The sequence below is a fragment of the Haliaeetus leucocephalus genome, unplaced genomic scaffold (assembly GCF_000737465.1).
Source record: "Haliaeetus leucocephalus isolate CR32 unplaced genomic scaffold, Haliaeetus_leucocephalus-4.0 Scaffold506, whole genome shotgun sequence".
Classification (NCBI taxonomy): Eukaryota; Metazoa; Chordata; class Aves; order Accipitriformes; family Accipitridae; genus Haliaeetus; species Haliaeetus leucocephalus.
This window is the reverse complement of record NW_010972942.1, coordinates 8,064,419-8,090,172: the sequence shown is the minus strand read 5'-3', so window position 1 is coordinate 8,090,172 and position 25,754 is coordinate 8,064,419. Positions and strand designations below refer to the sequence as shown.

The window sequence follows — 25,754 nt, the reverse complement described above, 5'->3', positions numbered from 1 at the left end:
TAAAAGAGAGAAACCAAGTATTCATGCAGCAACCTTTTGTGCCCTAATGTGTTGCTCTGATGACTTAAAGCATGCTGCCTTCCCACAAATTGATGTTTTTTACATTATTCAGTCAACATTTGGACATGACCTTTCTATAACAAGAGTTTACAATATTGTTGTAAACGTAGCACAAAAGTAGTTCTGACTGTTGCAGTATAGAGAACTTTTTCAGAATTCAGCACAATTTAGTGCAATTTTAGCATTTAATGAAGTATGATTAAATCTTCTTAAAAAAACTGATTTTTGATAGCCACAAAAATAGTTATGCTTCCTTTTGCTGGATAACAAATCTGTTTTTGAACAAGATGGGAAACAGTTGATTTTTATTAGTGATGAATAATATAGTTCTAATATGAAAAGTATGTTTGCTCTTTGGGAGAGACTGATGAATCCAGCCTTAAGAAGGGCTTGCACATGCTCAATGTTCTTAGAAATAATATACTACCAAATTCTGTTTTATTTCTCTGATTCTACTTAAATTGATGTAAGGAAAGCAGAATAAACGTTGCATTCAAATGTTTTAAAAACATTAATTAAAATGTGTGTAATTTTAAAGAAGTAATGCATAGTAGTCTTCATTTTTGTAATAATATGCTGATAAAAATTTTAATATGTCTTAGTATTAACTGTTTTTATGTCAATACTATTGTTTTGTCCCTTGTCTATGTGGCTTTTGTTGACCAAGATGATTCTGCTTCTGGCGGTAACCCACAAACCATGGGACTGGTAAGAATAAAACAGGGTTGTTGTTTTGTTTTTTTTTTTAATATTACTTTACCTTTTTCAAGTGTGAGAAATATTGTGTCTTTCACAGATTTGGAGAAAGGAATTACACTTAAGTAACAAGACAGCAAGCTTATTTACTTCTCTTGCTTGTCAATACAATGAGTAACAGTTTCTTAAACTTGACAGAAGTTGTTTATCTTTGTATACAGAGATGGTTTGATTCTTTAACTCCCTTCTTTTTATATTTGTTGGTACTTATTTTATATTCATATGATGTTAGATTGCTGCTGGGGGTGGGAATTAGTAGAAAAAGCCAAGCCAGAAGCAGTTGCTCTGAATTCAGGTGGCTTAAGTGATGCACGTGGCAATCAATAATTAGATCCGTTGTCTCAAATGAGACATTTATTTTCTGACTTGGTGAAAAGAGCGAAATAAAGTGTTATCAAATTGGAATTCTGCACTAACCCAAATTACAGAATAACAGAGTTCAGTTGTGTCTCGTGGGAGTGTGAAACCATACAAAATGGAAGACCGAGCAAGAGCAAAGCCATTAGCCTCAAGGAATTGCATGCAGAAATGAAACGGTTTTTATTTAAAGAAAAAAAATCACTGTAGCACATTTTATAGTTGTAATTTATTGCCTGAAATTCTTCTTCAGACCAATGCTTTGCAGTCAAAAATTTGTTTTTTCTTGTTCTGTTTCCTCTGATAGTTTCTACTGCTTTGATTTCAGAGTGGTTTTCAACATAAATGATTCCATAGTAGAATTTCTGTAACAAATGGTTGCAACTATGCAGTGAACTACAAGTATTACTCTTAGTGCTTGTTATTACTATGAAGAAATTTGTTATTTTAACGCTTTAATATCAAAGATTGTATGTGGTGGGGTAAGTCAAACACAAGGAATCATTCTTTGTTTGATCAATACTTCATACAAACCTTAGGTGCAAAGCTCACTTGTAGCGCTGACTGTTCTGAAACTCAAGCAGAGTGACGAGGACATACTTCTTGATGGAAAAGTCTGTGTTACAAAAATCACAACAACAGTTGCCATGTGTAGGCAATTTCAGCAAATGGGATTACTACAGAAAAGTAAAAAAAGCATAATGCTTAAAGAGAACGTGAGTTATTTAAAAATGTATGGGTTTTTTATAGCCACAAAGTACGAAACAGTACAGAACACTGTAGAGGTGCTGTTTGTTTTGCAGAAGTTTGGCAATTAATTTACACTAATTATAATTTGGCCCCAGAAAGATATTGAGGCATCTGAATTTGCACATCTTCTGTTTCACTTTTGTAGTTCAGGAATGAATCTAATGAACTCTTGAAAAATTCACTGTTGGAATCGGATAGCGCTTTTATCGGTGAGTTTACACCTCCCCTTAACCATGTTATGAGTGTACAAACATGTCATTTAATCTAATGATGTGTCTCTAAAATGATTATTACTGTTTTAAAATTTGCAGTGGGTGTAGCTATGGTGATTGTTTTAAAGTATTAGAAAATTATGCCTCCAAATTAAAATGCAGATCTTTATGAATTTGTACTGCAATGAATTTGTGTAGGTCACACCTAGAATTAATGCTGCTGCTCACTTGCCTTATACCACTTCATATCTTTTCATGAGAAAGCATCTTTCTGTGCCCATTGTGCTCTGACTGGAATGTTAGCCTTGTCAAGGAGCTTTTTTTGACATCTTCCCAGCTTTGGATAAGGAAAAGCTAATATTTGTTCAGCAAATGTGTTACAATGGTAGAATATGCAATACTCTTCTATTGTTTTGCAGCAAATAAAATAATTTATTAGCAATCACAGCTTACAATTACGAGCTGTCCATAGTGAAATACAGAAGTGTTAGGCAGCCAGTGATTCTTTTCATTTTTATTCTTTGTTTTACAAGCATGCTTGATTTTAAATATGATTATATGAGTATAAATTAGTGATCCATTCTAAATTACTCACTTTTCTACTGTTCACACATTACTTAATTTCACATAACTTGCAACATCATACTTGTAAACATTGTCACTTCCTAATCATCTGAAGTAGATGATTTTTAGTTTTCTTAAGATTTTTGTATAGAGGACTATGTGTCACATTGTCCTGTGTCTCTTTATTCAACCTGTATATGCATGTGTGTAAAAGTCCTATTTCAGATGTGTTTTGTTTCTAGTCACTAGAAATAATAAGGCTAGAACTTATTTTCTCCAAAAAACCCAACTAGCTCAGGCCTCTCTGCGTTATTTTCCATTAGTAAGCATTACAGTACCTTGAAATTCTCTTCAATCATCTATGGGAAATCATCTTAAAGGTTTTATTCTTTGCTGTAGGGGAGATGCAGTAGATTCCTGTAAGTGTTTTTTAACGAAACTAGTTGTGTTTCTCTGCACTGATGATTGTTATCTCTGGCTTTGGTTAAAAGCAGAATTCTTAATTTGAAATGTATTCAAGCTTATTCTGTTAACGTGCAAGTCCTGGAGTACAGGATAGATCCTGGCATTGGGAAGGGCACAGGATGGGGCTTTCAGGCTTGTGCAATGCATTTGGTATTCTCTGTAGTCTGCAATACATTCTTCTTCAGGTTAGGAAATACTCTTTCTTAGTTACAGCCCAAATGATGAAAGGATGCTTCAGGAGAGTCCATCAGCCTAGAATCTGGCCAAATATCCTAACAGTAGCCGGAACAGGCGTGTGGGGAAGAATATAAGGCGGAGGGCAGACATGCATCAACGCTGCAGAGTACTCTTCAGCCGCCAGTGACTTGTAGCTCAGAGGCTTCCCAAGTCAAATGCTGTGTGTTTGCATTTTGTAAGTCTTTCTAAGCTGGGTCTTTAGTAGGCTGTCATTCATGAATCGGAATCAGCATTTTTGAATCCCTCTAATTGTTTACCATCAGCAGTATTGTGTGGATAAATTTCCACACTGTGCCTTCCGTGAACTATCTCCTTTCATCTGCTCTGGATCTGCCACCTGTGTAATGGGGTGCTCCTTGGTTTTATTCACAACTTTCACAAGGTTCATGATATTTATAGTCCTCGCTCCTATTTCCTTCTTCTCCCTATCCAGCTGATTCTTGCAGCTTAGTGAGGTGATGGAGTTAACTTATGATAATATTCACACACACCCCCCTTTTTTTCCCCCAGATCTCTTATGACTGTGGTGAAAAGCATGTTCCCCAGTACTGAGGTGTAGGCACTAACTAAAACTTTGTTACCCTTTGCATTCTTTGGGCTTTACAAATAGCTATTAAAATTCTGAATATGAATCTGGTGACTTCCACCCCTGAAATGAAAAGTAACTCTCATTATCTGTGGGCCACCTTCTCTGTGAATTTTGCTGCTTACATTGTCTGAGGGTCTTCTGTGAAATCCTTGTGGTGTTTTTTAACAATGTTTTTTATTTCCTAAGAAGAGCATAACACTGCCCTCCTGTTTTGAGGTTTTTTTTGACATGGGTTTAAAATCTAACTCTATTTTGTAATAGATGTCAGCATTACAAATGAATTTGTCTTTATCTCCTAGGGCTCAGAAATTTGAGGCATTTAGGAATAAAGAGGTTTATCAATTTATTTTTCCCTTTTTTCACCTCATTTGAAACCCTACAATTCATTAGTGTTAATGCAGTGATTTGAAAGCACATCTGCGTAGCAGTATCTGAATGACAGATGCTTAAAGGAACAGGTAGCATCTTACACTGATGAAACACTAAAGGTACAAATAAATTGTTCTTTAGCTTGTACTTTGTTTCTGTGGTGATAAATTCACATTATTAAATGGGTTTTTGTATTCTGAGTAATAGCACTATTTTGAATATAATGAAGTTCAACTGATCTTGTAACTAGAATTCTGGTAAGTGGATTGTTAGCCATCTACCATTTCAAAATTATGCTTTGATTTTTTTTTTTACTTGAAACATTTGTTATGAGAGCTTGAGTACTTTTGGTGAAACTCAGGGAGAGAAAAGAGGAGAGGGGAGTAAAATTTTTATTTCTAGGGAAAAAACAACTGGTAATATGAAAGAATTTTTAAAAACATCTCTCTGTTTCTCTGAACTTCCTTGTTATCAATCAAATTTATTTTTCAAACCTAGGTATGTCAATTTTCAACCAAAATAATTGCTTAATTGTTACTTTAAAATTTTTATTTGAAGATCTTTTAAACTCATGAATTATATAAAATATTTAATTAAAATTTATTTTCAAATTGCTAGGAAATGAAAACCCCATTCTTTCCACAGTTATGATTTATTTTTAATGTCACAGTATGTCATTTCAGACAAATGCTGCAGAATTGTTCAGTACCTTGTGTGTTTGTGTGTGTGTGTGTGTATACATATTTACACACTTTTTTTTTTTTTTTAATTTAATGTGTCGGACTAGACTAAAAGCCTTTCCAAAAGGTGACTTCGTTGTCACAAAGAGTAATTGCTGGTAATAGATTCTGTACTGGTCTTGTTAAGCAGAGTCCTTTCTTTGCTCTGTTCTTGGAGGTACTAGAGGGACTGAACTAGAAAACAGATCCCCCTGTCAACACCAAGCAGCAGCAAAGCCATAAAACAGCCCCCAAGCCATGGTTACTGGTGCTGGAGAGAAAAAATGTACTGTTTGAAACAGTTTGTATGTGAAGTGGTTTCCAGAATCAGCAAAGGAAGGGGAAATAGACAAAACAAGTGTGAAGAGACCTTACCTTAGGGTTCATTTATATTATAAAAATAGATTAAACTCCCCCCACTGTAATGCGATAGACATATGATCAAAAATTTATTTAGTTATTTATTTTTGTATGAACAGATTCTAACACTTTATTACATGAAAAGGCTATGATATGACTAAGGATATGTGATTAAGGCATTGATTATGTTATCATATTCCATGTAACATTATTGTTCCATGTAAGGTTATTATATATTCCATGTAACATATTTTCATACATAATTTATTACATGATTGTATCTTTTTATGCCTCTAACTTGCTTAGTGTTCTCTCTTTCAAGCAGAGATACTATAGTCATTAGAGTATTCATTTTCTTTAAAGGTCTAGGTATAAACAAGATGTGGTGAAGTAAGGTAGGTGGTGGATTTGCAGGATGTGAAATGCCTTATCCTCCACCTAAGAGAGTTCTCAATATATATCTCAAGATATTCCTTGCCTTTGCTTGAAGTTCATCCCTTGCTGCTGTTGTGGTACCTTGCTCTTTTGTCTGCGTCTGGATTATCACTGGCTTCATGCAAGATGTCCTAATGAATACATTCCTTTAATTCCTGTGATTAAATCAAATACAATATATTGGCTCATTTCAAAACATAAACAGGTTTGAACACTGTCTAGTATTTTGATTTCTTTGAAAATTATTTCACCTGTTTTTTCCAGGTGCTAATGGAGAAACGTTTCCTGCCTTGGGAGAAGTTAATTCATCACCTCAGCATCCACCTTCTGCAAGGGAGAGGAGACGAATAAAGCAGAAAGCTTTGGAGTGTGCTGTATGTATGATAACTGGATTGGCTTAAATATGAAGGTGGACCACAGATCTAATGTCAGACAGTTCCTGTGGTCCCTTAATGGCTAGATGATAAGGATACTGAGGGTGTACATTTGCCCTTTTAAAAAGGATGCTGTTTAACTCAAGGATTTGTGCATTTTTGGATTTTCTGCAGGAGGATGTTCCACCAGGCCATCCGCTGTTGCTGCAGCCTGACAGCTTTTCTTTGCACTCGAGCTTCAGCCTCGATGTTGATCAGTTGAAAGGCAAGAATGAAGAACGATTGCACAGACTGACCGAGCTCCAGCAGAAATCTGCTTACTTAGGTATGCTCTGTGTAGTAGAGATGATGCAGTGAATACTAAGTAATTATAGTAATTAAAGGAACAAATATTAATAGACTGCCTGTAGTTGAACAGTGAGCAGCTGGCTCAAACGTAGGAATTATGAATAGACCTCTGTAGCTGGTGCAAGGGTTTCCCCAGCAAACTTCAACACAGCTTTTTAGAGTAAGTTTAGAGGAGGGTAATAGGGAAAAGACTCTCTAATTCCTGTCTGATCAGTCACTCATACTTGTCCTGTCCATACTCATTTTAATATTGCAGTGTGTCATAGCTAGCAGTAAGATGCAGATATCCATAGCTGAATTGTTAGTGGATAGATATGAAACTCCTGACTGATTAATGTTGATGGTGTTCCTGTGTAAGTTTATTGGCATTCCTGGGAATCAGATGTCTGTGGTCCAACCAGCATGAAGATATGCCAAAAAATTGTGTATGAAGAAGTACTTCTATTTCTAGTTAATTTGGATTTTCTATTGTTCACATAAATGATCATTCAGTATTTGAGGTTGATATTGATACCTCTTTCACTATACACGCACTTGAATTTATTACGTATGTCTTGTGACGATATAATACATCAAACTCTGGGAATTATCTCAGAGCTTCTCCATAGGCTGCCTGCCTGATGTAGATCCACTTTGTGTTTAAGGTACCAACTGTGGCAACCATTAATGGCCTTTAATTTCTCACACGGATTATGACCCAGTTGATAGTCTTTGTGCTAATGATTCTTTCATATGAGTCTGAAATCACCCTTTTTTTAGGAGGTGGTTGCTATGCTGTCTAGGCAATTGCAGTATCAGTATCCTTTTTATAAACTTAATGAGAGTACAGATGCTGACAGTTTTTCTGATTCTGTTGCTATGGGTACTCTTACAAGCACTTCATCTTTTTTTTGTTTGCTTTAACCATCTCACTGTGATTTTTAAGTCACTGAAAAAACGCCCAAGCCCATTCATATTCATTTCTGTATAATATAAATAAATGCTCTACTAATTTTACTCCACCCAAACATTTTTGCTATTTAAACTTCTTTTACTTCTCTGCCCTTGTTCCATCCCACCTCTTTTATAATTTCGCCTCATATTGTGTGAACTACACTTTTTATTTTGTTTGCCTTCTGTTGCCATGGTCTCCAGAACTTCAACCTTTAGATATATATAATTTTTGTGTGTGTGCATGTGTGTATATATATATGTCTGTGTGTAGCTTGTTCTTTGGAACACATGGGGATCATCACTCAGCATATGTGCCTCTTGGAAATGTAAGGAGATCCTTTTGCTCAGCTGTGGTCGTTAGGGCTGCACCGCTGCCTGCTCTCCTGTTGCCTCCTCATACTCAGTGACATTAACAAAAAAAAAAAAAAGAGTCAGGCCAAGTGGTTTTATTCCTTTTCCCTAGCAGTTTGATAGAACCCTTGTGGCATCCTCTTGCTTTCCTAACAGCTAGGACTGTTATTTCTCCTCCACCTTCAGAGACACTGCTGTGAGAAAACAGCTCTGTCACATATTTAACTAAGGAACTCTAACTGGTTATCTTCCCTTTAAATGACCAGGAGATGGCAATTTACAGGCTTTGATAGATTTTTAAGAGCTGATCCTGTTGGCACAGTAAGAAGGCTCTGCTCACAGCAGTTCACTTTCCTTTATGGGACTGATGTGGGAACCCTAAAGCCTCCCTCGACTTGTTTTCTTAATTGGAAAATTAGTACATATTGGAGCCGGGTCTCCACTGTTTTCACCCAACCAAAAAACCCATTCCCATCAATGTAGACTCGGCGAGTACTTTGGGCGATGAAGTCTCTGCAAGCCAGCAGCTTTCTCCAGCAGGCAATGTATGCATGTTCCTAACTGCCTAAACAAGAGCAGGCTCAGATACAGAAGAGAGAATTCTTACAGCTTTGAGCACGCTAGATGATATGTGGCTGAGACCCTGCTTATGTAAGAGAAGTTGCCTAAATTGCCTGAGACTTTTTAGGCATTCCTCTGTGCCTTTAAGAAAAGGAATGCTGGACCCTGTGATTATCTACAGCGGGCAGTAGCACTGATTCCTGGTAAGTGCAGGCTGACAGAAGACAAACACCAATATCTGTTCCAGGGCGCTGAAAGAGTTTGTTCTCGTCTAGGGGCAGGATGGGCTGCAGTCAGTTTTTAGTGGGAGTCCAGACACCACTCAATTTCTAAATCAGTATTTCATGTGAAGGAAAGAGGTCTACTTATCCCCAGCTTCCAGATACAAACTGTGAATTAAGAAGTGGCAACTCCAAAGGAAATTCTTTGTATGTGGCCCAATTAAGAACAATTTTTTATGGAATATACAAACTGTTAAAATTCGTGATGAAGCAAGTTTTGTACTGTAGCTGATCTGTTGTGCTTTCTAAAAGCAGCACCAAATGAGCCTGATATAGTGATGTGGACTATGAGGTTATCTCTGACAAAACAGTTGTTCCTACCTCTGACTACTGGAAGATCTAATGGCTTTGTCTTGGAAGGCAGTAATAGTTAAACTCGGGGAAATGCAGCCTTCAGGCCTGAAAGTCCAGTTTGTCTCTGAACAAACACATTACCTTATTTTTATTGTTTTCTAAATATCATCTCTTAAAAAAGTAGCAAAGAGAAAATTAATTTTCTTTAGGTATTATTTTTCCTGCCGTGTACTTTTGTTAACCCCACCATAACTTATGTATGTAAAAACTGTGGGTTCCAACCCACAGGAGACTTCATCGGACCCACGATTTAGGAGACAAAGGGGTTCAGTCTGCCAGCTTTAAACCCACATCAAGTAAAGGCAATGACAGGCCTTAGAGAGAGGGATGTCTGTTTACACTTCTGATGTTACAGAGAAGTTCTGTTTTAACCAGACTGAGAAGGCTTAGAGGATGATCAGATCACCGTCTGTATGATGTGACAGAACTAGTGGATTCACTGCCAAGTTCTTTTTGAACAAAAAGTATTTGGCATTTTGTTTTAGAACCTGCATCCCACCTTAAGCACCAAGAGGAAAACTGAGCCTTCGCTCCCAAAGTATGTGGGATTGTGCGGTTTCTGTCCTTTCCTCCACATCTACACACCTGGCTGCTGCTTCTGCAGGACTTGGGTTCTCACACCCATGCTTAGACCATCAACTTTCAAGTTTTAATGAGAAGCTTCAGAGAAGCTTTGGTTTAAAATCAAATTTTAAAAAGTCATCATTTTTTTCCAGAATAAAAACCTTAAGTTTGGAAAAATCATCCAAATACATACATTACATGACACTTATGAACTGCTTAAGTGAAATATTTAATCACTAAAGAACATACAATTCTGTTATGTTTTATTTGAATGAGCATGTTTCTGTAAAAATTTTATGGTTTTTTCCTAATCCAGAGTATTCAATCATAGAATGGTTTGGGTTGGAAGGGACCTTAAAGATGTAATTCCAACCCCCCTTCTACTAGACTAGACATTTTTCTGCCTAGTTTAAAGCCCCTCCCCCCAAACCAGAACCTCCTCATTTACATGACTCAGCTTTAAAAAGGAAAGAATTGCAAATTTCAGTTGTTATAGGTGTGGGGTGTTTTGCATTATTTTTTTGTTTATATATGTAAAAATTAAATGTTGTGAATAAAAAAATGAACAGCACAGAGAAATGATAAATTTATATCATTATATGTTTATATATATAAAATAAAAACTTATGTTATTTGATAATCCACACAAAAACTGTCTAAGGTATTAGGTAAGTATGATTACTGTCTGAATTGAAACAAGTAATAGTAGAGTTCAGAATGATAACGACCCCAAGTTCAAAGGCAAGGCCCTTTTGGTGGGGTTTTTTGTTGTTGTTGTTGTTTTTTTTTGTGTGGTTTGTTTTGTAGCTAGAAGATGACAACTTACCCAGTATGTGTTTCAGAACATTGCATTAACGTTACTAGCTATGCTGGACTGTGATGTCCAGACTTGCTTGCATTTGCGGTGTTAAAATAATTCTTCCCAAGTTCTTTCCTGAGTAAGACACCGTCTATAAAAGAGTGTTTAGCCATAACACTGTAATTTTAATGACCTTATTTTTATATGCATTTTTCTATGCATATATGGACTGCCAGATTTGCCTTCTCCCTATAATAGGAGACTTTGGAAAAGCAAGACTATTCTACCGTGTCCACCCAAGTTTGCGTGTGTCTCCCCCTTGTTGATCTGGCAGGGGGAGGAGCCGTTGGCATTAGACATCAAAGACTTGGGAGTCTTTAGCTGCTGACTCTAGATGGGCCCAGTTCCCCAGAACATCAAAAATGTGTGTTAAGTAGAAAAAAATGTAATTTAAAGCATTATTTATGCATTTATTGCAGACAAATAAGCCTGTTCAATATAACAAAATGCGATCAGCTTTTGTCCCCTGTGACAGGTGTATGTTGCTCTCCTTTGCTCTCAGGTGACAACGTTTCCTTAGGAGAAGCGGATGACCTTTTGAAGCACACTCCGCCTCACGCTGCCAGACGGCCCAGTTCTGTTGACACAGTTGCAACGGAGCCCTGGCTAAGACCAGGAACTTCAGAGACGCTCCAACGATTCATGGCTGAACAGTCAAGCCCAGCAAAGCTTTCGCCGGACGACGCGCTACCACTGAGCTGGCAAGGCCTCTCGACCGCGCACGGCTGACTCCAGCCCTGCTGCGAACCGGCTGTGCCTTGCAGCAGAGGAGGGACTGTTCAGCACTAGTGCACTTTCCAGGGTCTCTTGTAGGGATCGTTCTTGTCCATGTATGTAGTGTGGAGCCGTATGGGTAGTTTAAAATAGCAATAATAAAGTAACAGAAGCTGCAGTGTAATGGAGATGTAGAGCAGGGATAGTTTGTACTATATGACATGGGAAGTGGAGGAATAGTTTGGTGGTTTTTGCACTTTTTTATACAAGTTAAGTTTCAGCCTCAGAGCTGGAGCTACCACAGAAACAGTGTGTGTGTGTGTGAATTTGATATAAAATCAAAGTTAATTTTTAGCTTTGTTTATAGCCAAACTCCAACGCTGTCTGGAAATAGAGTAACCCAACAGCAGAGGTGCATTTTAAGCTTTTACCAAAAGAGTAACTAACTTGGAGAAGGGCGCTTGCTTTTCATACAGTCATGAGTGCTGTCCTGCATGAAAGCTCAGCAAACACTTTCATGGAAAACTGACTATTAGCAATGTACCTTATGTTCCCTAACCTGTTATGTGCTGGAAATATAGCTACTGTTGCATATGTTTAATTTATGGTTCTGATTTAAGAGTTAATAAATTATTTTGTTACTAAAATGTAAAAGCAGACTTCAATTTTCTTAATTTATCATTTGCTTCAGCTTATGTTTACTCATGAACAAACTGGAACCTTAAAGCTGTCTTCAAAGAAGCAGGAAAAACACATGGAAAAGTTGCTGAGTAAAGTTGCTTTAGTTCAGTGAACCGAAACACCAAGGTGAAACAAGGGTAAGGCTGTGATTTTCCTCTTGGTTAGGAATTCCCACCCAGAGGCCAAAGCTTGACCAGCAGGGAAAAAACAAAAAAAACCCCAAATAATGAAACCAAAACAATTTCTAAAAATTTATTTTTACTCAACTGCTGCTGCCTTAAATCTTCCATCTACCTGCTTGAAGGCCATGGCGGTTCTGTGATGATGGCAGGCAAGAGATGCTTGCTGAGAGATGTACTTCAACATTGTGTTGTGCCTGGCTTTGTCAGGGCTTTAGTGTGTTCCTTCCCAGAGAGGAAGTGCCCATTCAGGCTAATTCTTACCATGAGTTTCTGGCTCATCATGTTCATCACTTTGGGTATGACAGCACTGGCCAGTTAAGTAATGCAGGGATCTTAGTGTAATCCAGGACCCAGGCTACAGCATGTGTTATCAATCAGCTTCATGGCTGTTTGATTCTGAATTGCCCAGAGGCAGGAATCCCAAAATACTTTTAAGCAGCTAAGGTGAAAATGTTTTATAACAGTTATCACCCTGCCACTGAGCCTCTCATGCTGAAGCCCACCTTTGGTATTTCGTACTTCTCTTCCATTTGTCACCTGCCAGCCTGTCCCTTGTTTTTGATGCCTGGTGGCTCTTTTCAGCTGCTTCACAAGTTGAACTTTGTGATCCATCACTGTGCTAACCCCAAGCTAGACACAGAACTTGTCTTTTCTTCTTCATCTAGTGGCCTACATAAACTAGTTTGTCTTTATTGCCTGAACTTTAACCAAAGTTTCACTCCCTGACAGAAGCATAAAGTTAAGTGTTATCCTAAAAAGCCAGCTTCATTTAACTGCAGGAATTTTTGTAAATGTCACTGACCATCACAGACTGGCACTCGTTTCCTCCAGTTCAAGTCTCCGACATGGCACAGTCCCCCCCTTTATGTTGCTTCCTTCACCTCTGCAGTGACCTGAAACCACTGAACTTATTTTAACCTCACTGCTCAACAGCATTTAGCACAGTGAATTACACTCTGCCTTACAGCTACCCTCCCTTTGGCATCCAGGCTGCTATTCAGGATACTCTTAGTCCTTCACATCTTTCCTTCAGCTTTCTCTGCACATCCAAAGCTCAGTTGGAGGCAGGGTGTTTCTGCCTGCCTTCCCTCAGGTTTTTTTAATTTTTTTTTAAATTAAAAAAAAGAACTGCAAGTTGAACATAATACCCAGAATACAGCTAGTGCAGTTCTGGCACTGCAAGAACTAAAGAGAGGTACCAAAAAGAGTAATGATGATACAGGAGTTCAGTTTCCAATGAGCCAAGACTAAACAGCTATTAGGCCTTTTGCACATAAGCAGTAAATAAAGGTAAGGCATGAGAAGGTCATGCTGTAAAAAAAAAAATCATTACAAAATAGGAGTACACAACAGAACAATGAAGCAGTAAGGTTTAAAACAAAAAACCCCAACCACCCAAACTACACAGACATTTAAAACAGAATTAGGCAGACACATGGATAACAAATACATAAACAGTTGTTAAAACAGTGCTCCAGGCAACAGTGTGGGGAACACCTTGACAACGGTACCAAGAATACCGTTTGCCGCAGGCATGGGGGAGAGTATGACATCACTAGGAATGGGACACATTATACTTACTCTAAGAATTATTACTGATCACTGTCAAAACAGACAAGACTGACCTCAGGTCTGGCCTAGTACAGTTGTTTAAGATTTAAACATTACACAACAAACTGAAAAAATAAAATACAGCCCAAGAAGAAAGGCTGTACAATTACAATTAATTAAATTAACGTCATTTCTCCCCCTTCTGACTTTGATAAATGCAATTTGGTTTTGCTCCACCCCAATTAACATTATCAGAAAACTCCTAGTCAAAGGTCATGCCTTTTAATTCCCTTCACTGGTTTTTCCACAGCTATCTCATTGAACTGCTTATGCTTATTTTTGGAGCCTGCTGCCAAGAGCCACAGGCTTATTCCCCTGTGAGATCAGGCTCCCTCATCCACTTTCTCAGCCTTCATGCTTCTCTCCTTTGCTAGTCATGCATTTTGTGAGAACACACTGGAGAACCATCCAATCCTGCTTTTACTTACAAAATCAAAGACGCCGACAAGGCTTAGCTGGCTGCCGTATTCTGAGTCAGCAGTCAGATGAACTGTAATCCCAGCCTTTCCGCTCCCATCCACCCTTATTCCATAGTCTGTTTCGTGTTAATATTTTAATCCCCAGAAAGCAAAACGCAGTATTTGAGTTTCTATCCATGCAGCACTACAGGGTTCATTTGACTAGTCCACCTACAAGTGCTTTTAATCTTCCTTTTTTGTTGTATGGTGTTTGTTTTTTTTTAAACTTACCATTCTTTTTCACCCTGTATTTGCCTAACAGTGAGAAGACACATCCTAGTCAACCAAAGGACACCCACCTTTCTGCCCCCGGAGGGCTGGAGTTTGTTCCTTTGAAACAAGAGCATGAGAGGCAAAGGAAACTGTAAAACAAGTAGCTGTGGATTAGACTGGTTTTGATTGCACTGATGAAAGAGTTCAAAAACTTTATTGACCTATAACCTGATTAGAATATGCCAGATGAGAACCAAATATTGTACAGAAAGTTGTACAGAATTTTTTTTACATAGAAAACTTTACATATCTGTACCATATACATTTTGTCCATCTGAAAAAAATTTCTACATCCATTGTAATACAGAATGCTTGACAATCTTCGTTTAACCATCAGAGCACAATTCACAGTATGAATACATTTCCAATAAATTTAACCATCCCCAAACCATGCCAGATTTGTTACTTGAATATATTCAACATTAAATTCTGTACATAAGAGTGAAATCTACATCAAACAAAAAACATCTGACAGCAGACACAACCTAGACTTGTTTGCAGTGATTCAAGTTCCAGTCCTTGAAGGATCATCATTTCAATGGCTCGTTATATTTAAAAGCCCTAAAACAAGTATATTACAGGTAGTTATGTCAGTCATATTTCTACCTCTGTTCTTGACAAAAGCCAGCAACACTAACTTCTGGGCTACAATGAAACCAAAAAAAAAAAAAAAGAAAAAAAAAGAAAAAAAAAGAAAAAAAAAGAAATCACAACCCCCAAAAATAACCCCAAACTTCTAGTGCATTTGGTAAACAATGAAGTGTTACGGGTTTTCAGCAAATCAATAATACAGAAATAAAACAATTCAGGAAGAACTGTATAGTGTTAAAGAGTTTATATTACAGACCTGCATCTCTGTACATTTTTCACAGAAGGATGATTACCAATGTCTCAGACAGCCTGAGTGTGCAAAAATCTTAGAATATCAGACATAGTTGCTAAATATCTTTTACCATGAACAATAATCTCCATTTTCTTTTCACTATAAACATTTTATCCTTCAAAATACAGCTCTCCTGAGTTGTACTTCTTGCAGAAGCTCAAACCTTTACATATATAGTTCTTTGGGTACATTTTACTTTCACACCCGCCATAAACATCTGTTGCTACACTGCTGTCTAGGACAGTAAAGGATATTGCAGCCCATGCTGACAAGAGGACTGTGCTAAAAACTGGCTCGGTGCTCAGCATGAGCCAGGTAAGAGAAACTGATAGAGATAATCCATCAGGAAATAAAGGGACTGGAGTGTTGCAAGCCTTAATTACAGTTGTAAGCATCAGTACCGTTAACCCTTGGATACACATTGCCATACAGAGAAACCATTTTTATGGATATCCAGACAGAATGGCTCAGCTACCTGGTCCTTTTATTTAGCTGAGGAATATAAACTTTTAAACGGAGCAATACTCAGTCAGTCACTATCTGTTACTGCTTGCTTATTCCAGACTCTTGTTCTGGTGGTTGGGATATTTGGAAAACCACACCAATCCGCAGGAAAAACCTTCGTAGAACAGCTCTAAGCTCAGGAATAAGGTCAAACTGCATAATTTCACACAACAGAGGATAGTAGAATGAGGCATGAGCCTTGAACTGAGGAGAAAACAGAAGAAATTATTCTATTATGCATCAATACACCTCAGAAAGTGTGTTGCAAGTGAAGAATTTTAAATAGTCTCCCAAGTCGAGGTGAAAAACCCACAAAGTGACAGCAGAAACATCTTTATAACTGAAGCCAGCAGTGCTAGAATAAGGCTAAGACAGCTGTGATGTACTCTGACAGATGCTCACTAACTATACACAACTCCTTGCTAATGCTTATTCTTCAAGAGGAAGAATTTTTCTATTATCAGTTAAGTTTTTTGTTGTAGTTGGCCCCTTTCAACTTATTACTTCAGCCAAGGTTTGTTAGAAATAGAGGGACATCTAAATATGGATTTATGTACTGCAGAATTGCTTTGGAGAAGGTCAAGGTGATGTACATGTAGCACTGGAAGAATAAACAGGAGTTATTTCTTTAAATAAAATAATCAGCTGCTAATCCTTTTCCTCAGCAGGAGAGGGGTAAAAGCAACTTGCCACACGCTTCTGAAGGATTTTATCATCTTTTAGATTTTCTCAGACACATTTTATTTTATCACTCACTGCACCCTCACTCTGCATTACTACTGTCTGTATCTGTCAAGTGCAGTTTCAATGTATATTCCCTCGACAAAGAGCGTCTACAGCGCAGTAGGAGCTTTGCAAGTCAAATATATAACTGCGTGAAGAACTGGTCTGGAACTACTTCTTACCTGTAGATGTTGTCTTAAATACCATTCCAAACAGTCACTTACCCTTTCATCACTTATCTTCAGGACTTTAGTCAAAAATAAGAGTAATAGATTAGTCCAGGCTTCCCGATGACTTTCTGAAGTAAGAGTGAGGAAGTAACTCAGAGCCTCACTGCAGACACTAGAGAGAAAAGACACAAAACCTAGTAACTAACATTTTATTTTGAGCTTTACTGCAAAGAGGGAGCTTTGACTCTGCAACTATACCGACGTAGAGCCCTGGTGCAGAACAGCATCGTTTCACGAAAGCTACTGTAAGCCTGATTAGTAACAGCACGCAGTGATTTTGTTCAACTCAAAACCAAAGTCCTAGGACTTCAGTATTAAATATGCTGACAAAACATGATTGTGCTGTTTGTGCTATATTTAATGTGTATCAAGTGCTCTTTGAAAGGTATTAAAATGCATGTGACAAAATGATATGTAGACTTTAAAAATTAATCTCATGCTGATGTAACCAGGTAGTTTTCAGCTCTGGTCCCTGGTATATAAACCTTAAAATACTTTCACTGCATTACTACCACGGTTTTAAGCCCTCTGCTATTCCAACACTTGTTTGAACGACTTTGTAAACTACAAACCATTCAGGTGAACCTTAGTATTCACAGTAATGAATAACCAAAAAGCCAAAAGCTTCTGTATGCCCATAGGCTCCTCAAGCCCGGTGCTCATTTCTGCAGATGAGAACAAACAGCATCTGTTCCCTGAACTATCTGAGGTTACTGCAAGAACAAAGCAGGGTTTAGGTGATAGTTGCTTTTCTTTTTAAAGAGGAGCTATAACAATCCCCCACCTACCCACACGCTACAAAAAAAAGGTGACAAAACCTTTGTTCTCTCCTGCAAATCACATAATAAGAACAAAAAGCAGAGGCAGCGTTAGTAGCTGGAGGTACAGCACTCTCCTGACAACATAAAAACCCTTAATATTAGCTGTGACCACCACCATACTGTGTTAGCTCTAGGAAGTTTACTGCAAAAGGAGGAGGTCTATCCTTTTAAATAAAAATAAACATTCTTTAACATGAGAAATAACATCAACAGGTTCAGCTACATGGACCTTACTTTAGTAGTCTTTGCTGGACTTCCTCCCATGCACTGGTACGGCTTTCATCCATGTACATACGGAACAGAATGCGCAACCCACAGGCAAGACTACTAGTCTCCTGTTTCAGAAGATTAGGCTTTGATTTGCCTTTGAAACCTAGAGAAATTCCAAGCATCCACTTACATTTTTGTTTCATCTGACATTTTTCCTTACAGTCTCCCACTTTGCCTCTAAGCATCTTCTGCACATAGACAGAAGAACCACCTTATGTAATTAATTTCTCACAACATTTAGTACAACGGAGTACTGCTAAAAATTAACCTATGTATATATACATTGTAATTGTGTTTGGTGCCCATTTTTATATAAGCTTCCAAGTAGATGTGAAACCTGGGTGTATAATAAAAGTGCATTCCAACCACCTGAACAACGGACCAGTTGGTCTCAATCATATATATTTATAGTGCATACTGTTTTATTGCTTGTTTTTGATAAAAATGTCTACAATGCTACTGTTTCCAAAGCTGTTACTGTATAATTAAACTCAGTTTGCTAGTGGAGGTCCATACTAGCAAAAAGCATACCCAAAATATTAATACCACCTCACTCAAGCTGAAGCGGTTCTGTGTATGCATACATCAATGTACCAAACAGCTTGCTGCGTATTCACAGTATGCATTCACCATTAAAAATACTAGTGTAGCTAACCTTTGTGCAAAGAATAGATTAAACAAAATGCTACAGAGTCCATTTTCCATCTGTCTCAGAAAATGACAGATGTTTCACTTATACACTGGTAGGTAAAACAACCCCCCTAACAAGTTTTGGGGTTTTGTGCCTGCAGCTTCCAAGCATGGGACTCACACCTACAGCCCAGGATCAGCTTGGCAGCCATAACCCAGTGAAACCTTAAGTTTTAGGAAATTGAAAAGATATTTGCACCTGCACAGATGAGGTCTCCTCCCATTAGGGATTCTAGGGTTATAAAGTTACAGCCTGATAGTCAATTTTACATTCAGCATCAAAATACTTTTGACCTATTTTTGGGTCAATTCAGAGCACAGTAACACACTCTCACAAAATACTTCTCCAAGGTGACTGACTCACCTGCTTTCCAGAGAGCAGTTCTTTGTTCATTGTTTGAATTAAATGCTTTAGCAAACCTGTGAGATTCCAGCAGACAGTCGAGAAGTTTGAAAAGCTGCTGTGATGTTAGAAAACGATACATCCCTTGATCTTGTGTATCCACATGGACATCGAACTCTACTGCATCTCTCTATTAAAATAAAAGAAAAAAAGAGATTTCAAATAAAAATTCACAATTGTCTTCAGAAAGCTCCTGTGATAACTCAGTCCTACCCTGTTTTCATCTGCACTTGTATTTGAACTTAAAACTGTGTTAAAGGTTCTATCCACATCCCAGTTACATAAATCCCTTTGAACAATACATGTCTTAATCTTCACAGTGTGCTGCCCCAGCACAGCAAATGCAATTTAATGCAAGATGTAGAAGATCTCAACAGTCTGCTGGAAGTTCTCAAGTGCTTCTAAAAACTGTAAATTAGAAGATGTTACAGGAGTTTATGAAACTTTATCTACTAGAGAAAAAGCTGTTAAAAAGAGAGATACCTATCGTTCTACTTACTTGCGCTGCTGCTAGATTCTCTGCATCCTCTTTTTTGCTAGTTGCTGGGAAGAACACAATATTGTCGATAGTCTGAATGAGTTCCAGTTGTACAACGCATTTGATCAAAAGAGCAGCAAATAACTTCTGCTCTGGAAATTCTTTAAAGGAAAGAAAAAGAAAATTGCTTGTTAACCAAAGAACTGCAATACTTTTTTCTTTTTTGAGCTATTTTGGAGTTAAGTTGAAGAACAGCTGAACTTCAAGCACATTCATAAATCAAACCTGGAATACACCCATCTGAATTACTCTTCTAAAACCACGACCGATCACGATGTTAACAATAGCCAGGTTTTAAAAAAATATTTCATAACTTTAAAGTTGCCTGCCATATATTGGACAAATATTCAATGTTACCTAAAAATCACCAAAATTAGTGACCTTGTTGTGTGCATCAGTGCAATTGCAAGAACCAGAGGCTGAGACTGTCCACAGGCAGAGAAGGCTCAGGATAGCACCGATATCACTGATCCTTGTTTGTACTTGTGGCAAGTACTAATACCACCAGGCATGAGCATTTTAAGCACCAAGATGTAACTCTGCACAAGTATCCTAAGGGTTTGGTATACTCTCTTCAAATCAGTCTAAATACACCTTTTTTTTTTTTCAGCTATTGCTTCAGTTGCATTCTGCACAAAAGAACTTCGCTCTTAAGAAAAAAAATATTACTCATTTACATAGCATTATAAGGAGAGTACTATTTTTAATATTTTGCTTTGGGTAAAAAGCCTGCAAGTTAGCAGCTGAACTCTAGATTTTTAAAGCACATGTCAAAAATGTGGACCCACAAGAGTCCAACAGAACCCCGTCATACTACACAAAGACAAAAATTTAACCAATGTAATTTTCTTCACATCATGTTTTTAAAGTTATAGCTGGTGCTATAACCAAAGATATCAAATATCTGCTAAATAATACTCTTAACAGATATAAAATGCCAAATCACTACAAAACACGCACTTGCTGTTGGCCTGGTTTTACTCATTTCTTCAACTACTGTGGACCCTGCGCTGGGTTGATATGGACGTCCATCTGAAGATCTAGGCTGAATAGAATCATGAATATCTACAGACTTCTGTGAGATTGTATCCTGAAAAGAAAGCAAAAAAAAAAAAAAAATTAAAAAATGAAATGACAGAAAACTTCTGCAAGCTAATTGTCAATAGCGTTGTGCTCTTCATAGCTTAAGACGTTTGCTGTTTCAACACTGCACTTTTTCATTCACTTCATATTTGATATCAGCATTCAAGAAAGATGTACTAAAAAGATGACCTACTAAAAAAGAATTGAATAATTAACAAGCAACAAATATTTAATTACACAGCAAAGTCAATGAGTAGTATTTTGCACATAGGTTTTTTGTATGCCATCCAAGCGTTTAGTATGTCAGCCAACAGTTAGTTTGACTTTTACCAGATTAAGTGTATGAGGTTTGCTGCAAGGTTCCAATACTGGGAAATGCAGTACCCACCTTGATGTACAAGAAAAACCTCTAATAGCTTCTGTGAGAATTTGTATTCCTTTTATAACGGGTGAAAATGTGAACACACAGCTCTTAAATGACAAGTCCAAACAATACGAGGTATCATCAAACTTTAACCTTTACTTGCCTTCACTCCCTTGACTGTTCTGAATTATATACATGTTTGTAGGTGCTACAGGAATTTACCACAGTAAAATGATGGAGGAGGAGAATATATGCGTATCAAGAAAATGCACTAATTTAAAATCCTTTTGCCAGAGAGCTGCTTCAGCAGACTACTGCAATGTGTTCTGATTCTCCATGTTGTATTGCGTTATCTTGAGAGCTAGAACTCAATGACTCTGGAAGATGAATTGTTGGGGGTTTGTTTTGTTTTATTTTTTAACAAATATCTTCCTTCTTGATCAGTTGAATGTAAAGTATTAAAATCAATGGTAATACCTATTGCTTTCATTTCAGAAAGCATTCATTGAAAGAGGGAAATGTAATTAATAACAAAATATGTTATCATTAACTGCAAAGCAGTTATATATAGCGATTACTGTCCCTTTCAGCAATCCAGCATTTCTATTGGCATTTGTTCCCTAAGTACCACTGGAGACTACACATTAATTCCCTGTATTGTGGTGTTAGCAAGATTTAAATCTACACATACAGCTCCTACAAAGAACATATCAACTTCTCATACCAGTAAATAACGAAGGTTTTAATCTCTATTAAGTATAAATATACTTTAATAGATATTATGTATATAGAGAGTAGAATGCTTCCTTATATTTGAACTACCTGAAGAAAAATTAGATGGAAATATCTAAAGCCTGCAAAAATTCTATCCTACCAAAAGAAAGGATCCAAAATATATCTCCTTTAACACTACTTATTATACAAATTCTGTTAATTTTGAAGTTTTAAAATGTCTTTCTACACTGAAGACAAAAAAGATTTTTGAAAACATTCATTTTAAGCTGTTTCAAAGAGAAAAGACCTTTCAATTTATTCATAAGACATTTAATGTATTTGCCATTTTTGCATGCTATTATATTTAACATAAATGGATCAAAAACATAGCCAACGTTTAGATCAAACGTTTTATACATCAAACCACTACAAATGAGTCAAGACAGAGCAAGCACGTTCAGTCACACGGATGTAAAATACCTGTATAATGAGAACTCGCTATCACAAACATTTACACTCTGTTGTAAGTAAATTATGTTAACGGTCCATAAAGATAAATGGAGGGAGTTGGTCTCTCTTAGTAGAACTCATTTGGAACCATATCCTTGAAAATTTTTTATCAAATGTTTCATTAATCTATAAAGAACTTCATGCAGCAATCTTGTGAGAATGTCCAAAAGCTAAACTAATTCTCATCAGCAGTTAAGTATCTACAGGGCTGCCACTTGGAGGCAAATCCAAATTTTACATCAGTTGATTCAATCAGTGCTAAGAAATCTGATGGTTATACGTATTTTCTATATTAAACACTGATGTTTAAGTCCTTATTACCAGAGAAAATTTGAAGGGAAAAAAAACCCCAACAGTCTATCTAACTGGCCATCTTTCCACCTCCAGCATTTTCTCGTCATGCCAATGTATCAAAGAGAATATTGAGCAAAATATAAGAAAAACCATGCCCCAAACCAGAAAACAACTCAAACGCTAAATACAGTATTATAGAGACCTACCAGATGTAAGACATTACCTAAAATATACACAGATAACAACCTACAGCCAACTTCTGGAAGCTAACTTTGCTGCAAACAAATACATACTTTTCTTTCTCAATGAATTCCTTGCCATTTTTAAGGATTAAATAGCACTTTAACTGGAAAAAACTTTTTCAAGTAAACCAAAATTGAAAAATGGGTTTAAACTAAGTTTACTTTTCACTTATTCTACATCACAACACATTTGTACCGAACGCTTGCAAGCTTTTAAAATATTTTTTATTTCAGCAGCTTACCAGTTTTTCTTTTGTATCAGAAGGAGATCCAGAGCCAAATTCTCCACTGACTGGTCGCCAAGTCAGCAGCCTTGAAAATACAAAACCAGCACCAAATTTATTAAGTTTGAAATGATTAAATTTTCTCAGAAATACTGGATTTGGCTTTAGACAGTGCTCTAGTGCCATTAGTGGGCCTTGTTCTCTCACACTGCCTTAAGCTTTACGTGGAATAAGGAATGAATCTACCTCAGGACAAATGAGCATGAATGTCTAGAGATGTTTTGCGTTCTCTGTTTGGGATATGTTCCAGCATTGTGGTTCTATTTTCACTTAGGATTCAACACTTCCACTTAGGAGTCATTGTTGTTAGGAAGTACCATGTCACTGACAATACTTCTGATCTCTTCCCTGCTGTTTTCCTACAGCATGTTGCTATCTCAAGGATCTTCGCCTTAAGCACAAAAAAATTTCTACATTAACTGTAACTTACTGAGGCTGTCTGTGCCTGCCAAGAATTGAGGGAAATTGGATTAAATAACCTAAGTGGTCCCATCATCTCTTGTTCTAACAAATCTATTGCTACAAAGTAAGATTGAACTTATTTGTCATTGTTAAGATCTCAAACTATTTAGCCTCAATCTACGTGAGGCAATGCTTATGCTTGATGGACATTTGTGTCTGCGTATCCTAAGTGAGGTCTTTCCCATTGTGTTAAGGATCCTAAATTAACATATCACTGACCTCCATACAACTAAAGACTGTATAACTCAAAAGACAAGAAAAGATAAAATCTTGAGGCATGTAATGAGACAACAAATAAAGTAGAGCAGAGAACTGAGTTGATTCTTGAAAGCTACTAGGACACATATTACAGATTATTCTGGATTAGAGGTTGTTAAATACACTGTCATTTATTTGGGGCTATAAAGTCTTATAAAATTCCATCTGCCAAAGGAGGTATTGGAATAATGAGCCATTATGAGCCAGTAGAGGACAGATCATCGTAATTTCTGCAAGGAACCAATTCTAACTCTTGAATTTCCCCAGGATAAGATGGCAAGCACCGGCAAGCCAATACTTGCTCTCATGATGCTTCAGAAAATTTCAGTTAAAAAGAATTATAAACAGAATAGAAATTAAATAAAAAGGAGACTCAAAGAAACTATTAAAATGAGGTAATGAATGTGGGCTGGATGAGCAAACAGTGAGGTGGATTGAAAACTGGCTGAACAGCTGAGCCAAGAGGGTGGTGATCAGGGACATAAAGTCTAGTTGGAGGCCACCAGCTAGTGGTGTACCCCAGGGGTCAACACCAGGTCCAATTCTGTTCAACATCTTCATTAATGATCTGGATGATGGGGCAGAGTGGAACCTCAGCAAGTCTGCAGATGACACAAAACTGTGAGGAGTGGCTGATACACCAGAGGGTCAGGCTGCCACCCAGAGGGATCTCGACAGGCTGGAGAAATGGGCTGATGGGAACCTCATCCTGTTCAGCAAGGAGAAGTGCACAGTTCTTCACCTCCAGAGGAGCCACCCCAGGCACCAGCACACACTGTGGGCCACCCAGCTGGAAAGCAGCTCGGCAGAGAAGACCCTGGGGGTCCTGGTGGCCACATGAGTGGACATGAGTAAGTAATGTGCCCTTGGTGCAAAGAAAGCAAATGGTATCCTGGGCTGCATTAGGAGAGTTGCCAGCAGGTGGAGGGACGTGATCCTGCCCCTCTAGTCAGCACTGTGTCCAGTTCTGGGCTCTCCAGTACAAGAGAGGCATGGACGTACTGGAGAGACTCTAGCAAAAGGCCACAAAGATGATTAAGGGACTGGAGCATCTCTCCTATGAGGAAAGGCTGAGGGAGGTGGGACTGTTCAGCCAGGAGAAGAGAAGGCTCAGGGGGGATCTCATCAATGTATATAAATACTGAATGGGAGGGAATGAAGAAGATGGAGCCGGCTCTTTCCAGTGGTGCCCAGTGACAGCACCAGAGGCAACGGGCACAAACTGAAATACAGGAGTTTCCCTCTGAACATCAGGAAACACTTTTTTCCTGTGAGGATAACTGAGCACTGGCACAGGTTGCCCAGAGAGGTTGTGGAATCTCCATCCTTGGAGATACTCAAAAGCCAGGACATGGTCCTGGGGAAAGTGCTCTGGGTGGTCCTGCTTGAGCAGGAGGGTTGGACCAGACAACCTCCAGAGCCCCTTCCAACCTCAGCCATTCTGTGTGATTCTGTGTTAGTATCTTCAGCTATCAACACCTCAATGATTTTCTGGAAGCTTGGCAGTACAGTTTGGGCTTTTCTAGTAAATGCTGAAATTGGTAGCTGAGTAAATACTCCAGTACTAAGTTTTCCAAACAAGGAAATAATATGATCATCTCTCTTTGCAAAAAGGTAACTTGCCAAGAACCAGCAGAGGCTAGTCCTGGAACTAAGAATTCCTGCAGCCAGTGCTGCAATTCTTAAATTGAAGAAGTTATACAATACCTGAAAGATGTTTTACATGAATGCTAAAAAAACCAACAGATGTAATCCTACCTGACTGGATTAATAAAAACCTCTGCCAGAAGATACTTTACACTCCAGAGATTCATAACATCTGACTATTTCAAGACAATTAGCAATAAAGCACTTGCCCATAAAACTTTCATATATACCACTGTGCAATTTGTCTCTGTCTTCATTTCAATGTTAACTGTCGTGTTACTTCCAGACATGGGAAAACAAAGGTAAAAGGAGCATTTGCCTTCCCCTCTAAGTACTGGGGCAGCCTCCACAACAAGCTGGGTACTAAACATGTGTTGTCAAAAAAAAAAAAAAAAAAAAAAAAAAAAAAGGGGGGGG

General features: G+C 37.8%; 2 protein-coding genes across 2 annotated transcripts in view; one reads left to right on the top strand and one right to left on the bottom strand.

Moving 5' to 3' along the window:
- The window catches only part of CSPP1 (centrosome and spindle pole associated protein 1), a 61,835-nt gene extending 50,134 nt beyond the window's left edge, over nt 1-11,701 (top strand). The window contains exons 26-30 of the mRNA XM_010575901.1: nt 728-768; nt 2,069-2,132; nt 6,138-6,247; nt 6,422-6,572; nt 11,001-11,701. Coding sequence (XP_010574203.1) covers nt 728-768; nt 2,069-2,132; nt 6,138-6,247; nt 6,422-6,572; nt 11,001-11,227 — 593 coding nt within the window. The 3' untranslated portion in view covers nt 11,228-11,701. The remainder of the gene's footprint in view (nt 1-727; nt 769-2,068; nt 2,133-6,137; nt 6,248-6,421; nt 6,573-11,000) is intronic.
- A 2,854-nt stretch (nt 11,702-14,555) lies between these two features.
- ARFGEF1 (ADP-ribosylation factor guanine nucleotide-exchange factor 1 (brefeldin A-inhibited)) overlaps nt 14,556-25,754 on the bottom strand; it is a 101,668-nt gene continuing 90,469 nt past the window's right edge. Inside the window, exons 32-38 of the mRNA XM_010575930.1 lie at nt 22,929-22,998; nt 20,440-20,569; nt 19,441-19,580; nt 18,903-19,071; nt 17,813-17,951; nt 16,752-16,869; nt 14,556-16,008 (exon numbers count right to left, since the gene is read on the bottom strand). Of these exons, the coding sequence (XP_010574232.1) occupies nt 15,844-16,008; nt 16,752-16,869; nt 17,813-17,951; nt 18,903-19,071; nt 19,441-19,580; nt 20,440-20,569; nt 22,929-22,998 (931 nt within the window). The 3' untranslated portion in view covers nt 14,556-15,843. The remainder of the gene's footprint in view (nt 16,009-16,751; nt 16,870-17,812; nt 17,952-18,902; nt 19,072-19,440; nt 19,581-20,439; nt 20,570-22,928; nt 22,999-25,754) is intronic.